This window comes from Mus pahari, chromosome 1 (genome assembly GCF_900095145.1).
Source record: "Mus pahari chromosome 1, PAHARI_EIJ_v1.1, whole genome shotgun sequence".
Lineage (NCBI taxonomy): Eukaryota > Metazoa > Chordata > Mammalia > Rodentia > Muridae > Mus > Mus pahari.
This window is the reverse complement of record NC_034590.1, coordinates 98,836,106-98,843,436: the sequence shown is the minus strand read 5'-3', so window position 1 is coordinate 98,843,436 and position 7,331 is coordinate 98,836,106. Positions and strand designations below refer to the sequence as shown.

The 7,331-nt window shown below is 43.3% G+C and overlaps 1 protein-coding gene across 1 annotated transcript in view; it reads right to left on the bottom strand.

Annotated features, from left to right (window-relative positions):
* Positions 1–7,331, bottom strand: part of Plpp4 (phospholipid phosphatase 4) — a 133,204-nt gene that overhangs the window by 12,209 nt on the left and 113,664 nt on the right. The window contains exon 8 of the mRNA XM_029543834.1: positions 897–1,067. Coding sequence (XP_029399694.1) covers positions 897–1,067 — 171 coding nt within the window. The remainder of the gene's footprint in view (positions 1–896; positions 1,068–7,331) is intronic.

The following is a 7,331-nucleotide window of genomic DNA, read 5'->3' as shown; positions in this document are numbered from 1 at the left end:
ATGCCAGAGCGAAGTGGATGTGGATGGAGCTGGTTAAGGTGGAATGAGGATGCCAGAGCGAAGTGGATGTGGATGGAGCTGGTTAAGGTGGAATGAGGATGCCACTTTGGGAAGCACCACCCGTTGATACTGCCATCCCTGGAAGCCACACCAACTCCGGCTGTCACTTCTGTCTCTGTTCCCTATTATGGTAGGCAGAGGTTCTCTTCCAGGCCAACTGTGAGCTGCAGTTTCTTGGTAGAGGCATAGTAAGGTCAGTCGCACGCCAGGAACGAACCTCTCACTTGTTTGTGATTCAGGTTTTCAGGACATTCCTAAGACTGCTGTACAGAAGCAAGATTTACCTTTGCCTTGAGACAGAGTAAGTGTCAGGCTTGCCTTGTCCCAGCCTTGTGATGGAGGCAAGCCTCACCATAGCTGTGTTAGATGTTAAGTCCTACCCCAGCATTGAGACAAAGCCAAGACTTACTCCAGCCTTGAGGCAGAGGGATGCCTCACCCCAGCCTTGTAGTGGCTACTGAAGATATTAGTGAAGTTGGGTCCCTGGGCTGTTCATACCCTTTGGCATTGCCTCTGTGGTGAGAAATATATCCTTGGGGACTAGATTTGCCATGGGAAAGGAGCCAAAAACAACTTGGCACTGAGACTGAAGACTGATCCAGCAGAGAACTCACTTTTAGGTTTGAGGCCAGGGTGACTACAATGAAGACCTGACATCTTGGGACTTGAGCAGTCTTCTTGAGAACAAGTGAAAAGAAAGAACTCAGCAGGGACAAGATGAATACCATATCTCGTTTTCTGACAGTAGGGACTCAGTTCTTCCCAATTCAATGAATGCCCAACATCCATCCCTGGAAGAAGGGATGGGCCACTGTGAGGACCGCTCAGGGACTCACCTTGCCAATGATGCTTGTAGTCACACATGCGGGACAGGGCGATCATCATGGCACAGTACAAGGGCAAGATGGCAGCACAGAGCCTCCAGCTCTTCCCCCGCCCACTCTCCGTGAAGCAGTGCAGCTTGCCAGCCAGGTAGAATGTTGTGAAACCGAGGCCCGAGAAGGCAACTGCCAAAGAGAAAAAGCAGGCATTACCCTAGCAGGTGAGGAGCAGAGAGAACTTGATGTATCTGCCATCTTCATGCCCTGAGGAACAGGACAAGAGGATCCAGGCACCTTCTAGGCAGTCTGTTCCCCAACCACAGCCATTTTTGCATAAGCACTCAACCATGAGAATGACCTTCCAGGTCTGCATGTGCACAAAGCCTATTCTCTGTCATTATTCTTTCACCCATTCACTCGCTCATTCAACAAAGGGTTAATGATTCTTGTGATGGGTGATCTTGGTTGTCAACTTGACAATGAAACCTTAATGAAGAAACTGCCTTCATCAGCTTGACCCATTGGCATATCTATAGGGCAATTTCTTTAGTACTAATTGAGGAAGAAGGGCATCTGAAGCTTTGCTCTCCTGCCTTGACTTCCCCACAACAATGGACTTATAACTTGGAACTGTAAGTAAATAAACCCTTTGTTCTCTGAGTTGCCATTTTTTTAGGATGTTCATCATAACAACAGAAACAAAACTAGAATTGTCTTTCTTGGGCACATTTATTTCATTTACTAGAGTATTTGGCCATATAGGGATGGATGAAAGCTCTCCGGTTTACATATACTATATCTAAACTCCATGATTTTGAGTTTTTGCATTTCTAAAATAGAGCAATTTTATAATTTAAAACAAATTCTAGGTGTTTGCCATGAGTGGCTTTTCCATCAGGTCCACTTCTTTTTGGTATTTCATGTTATGTCTCTAACAAAAACCCAGAGATTATCTCAGTCTTCTTATTTGTCCTGACCCTTCTAATGTAAGCAAAAATCTTACTGATTTTTTTCCTGGGTGTACTTTTTTCTTACTGAATATAATATATTTTTAACATAGTCTCTCAGAACGGCCATATTTTTCCATCAGCCCCCAATGCTGTGAGAGCAGAGATGGTGTCCTGTTCATCCTTTTCTTTTCCCATCTAACGTGTCTGCCTAGAGTATATTGAATAGTTGTTCTAGCTAGCTTTTCTGTGTTCTGACAAACCACTCTAAAAATAAAAAGCAACTTGGGGAATAAAAGGTATATTTCATCTTATAGGTTACAGTCCATCATGGAGGGAAGCCAGGGAGTTTGAAGCAGGAACCTGATTATTGGCTTTTCCCTGACTATCTTTCTTAAATAGCCCAGGCTCCCATGGCTAGGGACGATAACTAATAAGGACACAGAAAAATGCCATGCATTTTTGCTCATGCAAGATCTAAAACTTTGACTTCGTAGCAGAATAAAGCAGTGGTTATTAGTGGCTAGAATGGATAACTGGAATAGAGAGAGTTTGGGTAAAAGGCATCAACATAGTTTATTAGGAAGGCTTAGTTCTAATGCTCTATGGCACAGGGTTTCTATAACCTATGACATCTGTTGTGTATTTCAGGATCAACAAAAATATCCAAAGGCCCCTACACAAAATGGTATTTGAGGAGATGAAAATGCTAACTACCTTGGCTTGATCATTCTTCATTGTTTACAAGTATCAAACTAGCAAATTCCTCCCTATAAATAAGTATAAATATTACTATTAAAACATTTTTAAAGAATTGATCCTGAAAAAGAAAAAAAAAAAGAACACAGTTTAATTCTGTGAGATTTAAGCCCTCTGATGGCTTTGAAAAATGGTACTCAATCCTGGGTACACACAGAATCTCCTTTAATAAACAGAACACTTTAAAATCTACTGGCATCCAGGTCCTATTGACAGACAGTCTACCGGTAGCAGTCTGGCATAGTCCCTGGATTAGATGTGTCTGTTTATGGTTGCAGCCTTGTGTGCCATATCTGGACTTCCCTGTGGTTATAATGGCTGCCAAGACTGAGTTCAGAGGTTTTCCTTGAGGGCAGCTACTGCAGCTGCTCCTCTTTTCCAGAGGGCAGACTTACCAAACCTTCGTCTTGATTGGAAGACACTTCTAAAGATGAGAGCTCCTACACACTCAGCCCACACAGTGACTTTGGGAGCACAGCTCTGACAAATACTTCATCAACATAGCAACAAGTTCAAGGGATGGTGCCCAGCCTGCCTTGCAGTGTGGGCATCATGAAGGAGTTTCTTATAAACACAGACTCTCATAGGCTCCAGACCTATGAACGACAACTGGATTTCCACAGTATCATTAAAAGGATCTGTATGAACCCTGCAGTATGAGAAGCCCTGGTCTAAAACACATGCAACATCTTTTTAGGTGGCCTTTATGTCAATCTCGAGGAGATAGCATAAACTCTGAGTGGGGGGACTAGCAAATTTCCTGTTCAAAGTTGTTTAAAGAGGTGGAAAATAAAAAATGATTAATTAAAGGCATAAACAACCCAGCTGTGACGCCTCCAATAGCCAGCAGGGGTGGGGGTGCAATGTGAAAACTTAGATTACATAACAATGTTAAATGAATAGAAGAGGACTCAGCATTAGGTTCTAGGCCAGCACAGTTATTATGGACAATGGTGAATTGCCTTAAGCTTTTCCAAATCATCTCTGAAAATCGCATGGCTACTTAAAAGGGATGTTGGTTATGAGCATAAACTTGCAGGAAAGTCGGTCTCCCTCAGCAGCCAGAGAAAACAAGGTTACAACGGATCCCCACTGCCTCTACATCTATGCTAAACCTGGTTTTCTCAGGTACTCCAAGGATGCAAGAGTAAGGAAACACACACACACGGCAGCTGCACGTGTGCACTGGAGTTGTTCTCCTTAGGAGCAGCTTTGCAACGTCAAACACATGCTGAGGATTAAGCTTGGCCTAAGAAGATACAAGACATGGCACTGCCCAGCATGGCATGCTAGGGTGACAGAAGGGTATTAATGACTTCCACAGCATTCTAAAAGTGGAACCATTTGGGTGCCATCCGAGCTGGTTCAATAGCTTCTTAATTTCCACCCACATGCACTGGACTCCATCCTTCCCATTCATTGCTAGTCTCCCAAGAGGTACAGGAGTGGGAAGGCTGGTCACCTCATTTGTATTGCCTCTGGCCTCATCCTGAGCTCTTACAGGAGGAATAAAATGGTCTTTATTGAAGAGAGACAGTTTAGCAAGACTATCCACCTAATTACCCTTAGTGTGAGGAGCAGAAAAGTACAGCCCTGGGGCTCTGTTGGGCAATGAATGGAAGTTTCCAGAACCAGAGAGGAGACAACTCAGAGAAATGCCAAATTGTCATCTCTCAGGAAAACAGAGTATTTAAAAAGCCAAGGAATACCATGTGGATGATGATGATAATAAATTTGTATATTACCCATATAAAAATGCCTTGAAGACTTCAACACAGATGCATCATCAACTCAAGTTACCAATTCTACCTGCACTTTGGTATCTTCAGGAGATGGAGAAGGAAGGAGATGCCTGGCTAGCAATGAGGTCCCAACCTCCACCTGCCTTCTGTCACCCAGGAGCTCTCACAGGGCAGGGCTGGCACCAGGTCTAGCCTCAAGGGCGTTGCATCATTCTCTGGAATGCAGGTAAAGCCCTCTCTCCTGCCCAGTGGGAGGCAGCACCAGGGCACAACCTCTCCCAAGCAGGGAGGCCTTTCCCTCTGCAGAGGAGGATTCCCTTTGTAAAGGCAAAGAGCCTGACCCGGAGACCAGGAGAACTGCAGCAGCCAGTTTCCTTTGGCACATGCTACTGGCCCTTTGGGCAGTATTTTAAAAGCACTGCATGCTCTACTTTTCTAGGTGACAATACAACACTCCAATTTCAGGCACAACCTCATGCTTGTCACTTTCTTGCTGACATTTATACACTTTTGACCCAGTATTCTGTTTTCTGACAGTGGACATATGGGGTGGATTCCTTCTGGCCTGGCAGATACAACTGAGCATCACATGCATAGTTCTGGTCCTTTGCTTCTTTGGCTTTTCATTAACTGCTGTCTAAATTAGACCCACCAAGCTGTGGTTGAATAAATACAATTTCTTATGAGACAAGGGGTTTGGGACCAGGATTTAATGTTCCATGAACCATTCCACTCTGAGATCCTGAATCCTAGATTCAAATTCAGTGAAGAGAGCAAGTAAGAAAGTCATCAAAGACAAATTTTCTAACTCGGACTATACTACACCCTATTTTCTTCTCAAAGAAACACACTCAGCTGAGCTGCCGGGGGCTCTTTATCCCATCTTGGAACTAGTTAGATGATGTCCATTTGCAGTGAGTCGATTCTCTGTCTCCCTTTAAATGGGTTACTACTTTCTAGCATGATGAAGAAACAAAACTGAGACTAGAATGTAGCAAGGCAGGTCGAGTGCTTGCCTGGCATGCATGAGGCCCTGTGTCCACATAAGCCAGACACGAAAGCACAGACCTATAATCCCAATACTCATGTAATGATGGCAGGAGACAGAAAGATCAGAAGTTCAAGGTCATATTCAGGTGCATAGAGAAAATTTAAAGCAGTCCTGGAAACCAGGAAACCCTATCTCAAAAGAAGAATGGGGAGAGGAGGAAGGGAGAGCCCAACCTTAGTTGAGAAAATGGGCTTTCAAATACATAGTCAGTGCACTGTCCACTTTGGAAGATGGAGTTAAGTGTGTGTGTGTGTGTGTGTGTGTGTGTGTGTGTGTGTGAGAGAGAGAGAGAGAGAGAGAGAGAGCACTGGCAAGAATAGAAATATGAGCAGAAATCCTCCCATCCTCATCCCCCCAAAAAAGTGAGGGAATTCCAAGAACCTGATTTTTCTGAGCAATACATTCACTCACAGGTTTCCTAGAATTTGGAACACATGTATGGGTGCACACACACACACACACACACACACACACACACATCCCTTTACCACAGATGACAAGGAAGTGGGCATGGTGATCTACAGGAAAAGCCTTGTGCCTTTTTCTTTCAGACACTTCAAGCCTTCTTGGCTGGAAGCAGTTAACTGTAAATATTAACATGAGGATCTGCCTGACAGCAGCAAAGATGCTCTTAGTTAGGAAGAAAGCAAGCTCTTAGCTAGGTAGAAGGCAAAAGTGAGAGTGTCTCACCTTGTTTCAAGAACATGAGAGCTCACTTGTTTTCAATGACAAAGGCAAGAGGAATGGTCCAGGAGGTGTCCCAAGCCATCCAGTGAAAGGGCTGTCTGCTTCCAAACTGATACCTGGTAGCAATCACTCATTCCTCTCCCTGAAATCCAGATAAATGAGCAGACCTGTGTAGCTCTTCTCTGGCAAAGGAAAGTATGTGTTTACTGAGCCCTCTTATGTACATAATGCGGCTTGCCTTTTCCCCTCAGATGACTCTTAAACCAACTCTCACTTTAAATATTTAAGTAGTGAGAAAACTGGCACTGAAGATTTTTCAAAAAACAGTTTGTTCTTCTTATAAGTGAGAAGGACAATCCTAAGCTTCGGGTGAAAGCTCAGAGACTTCAGATAGCCAACCAACTTGAGTAAAACGGGCAATACTGAAAGTATCATTCAAAGATATCATTCAAAGATCTGATTCAAAGAACAATAAAAACAAAGCAAGAATGGTGTTGGAACAAAGATGGACACATTGGTCAATGGACTAGAACAGAGGATCCACATTAAACTTACACACAGCTAGCGACAGTCACAAGATCTCTGACAAAGGTGTCAAAACTTCCACTGGATTACAAACAATCTCTGTGAGAAATGGTGAGGGAAAGATGTTATCTACACACAGAAGAACACTAGATCCTCATTTCTCACTAATTCAAAACAATTCAATTCAATGCAATTCAATAGGGACATCAATTCAAAGTAGATCAAAGATCTCAATTTAAGATCTGAAACTTTTAGGAGAAAACACTTCAAGATGTAGGAATAGGTAAGAGCTTTCTGAAAAGACACCAAGGGCTGGGGAAACAAAAGCAAGTTTTAAAAAGGGGACATGAAATCTTTCTGTACATCTAAGGAAGCAGCTGAGTTCTGTCAAGCCTACAGAATGAGAGAAACTCTTTGCTGGCTACACAACTAGAGAGGATTAATAACTAGGCTACATAGCAACCACAAAGTCTAACTACCTCCAAGCCACAAACAACCAGGCTGCATAGTAACCTCAAAGTTTAACTACTCCTAAACTACAAACAACCCGGTCAATAAATGGCGTAATGAAATGAATGGATAGTCCCCCAAAGTACATATAGCTAAGAAGTATATGAAAAAAATGTTAAATATCTTTAACCATCGGTGCTATGCTACTTAAAACTGCATTGAGATTCTAATCAAGTAAGATGGCTGTTCCCAGCTGGGCGTGGTGGCACACGCCTTTAATCCCAGCACT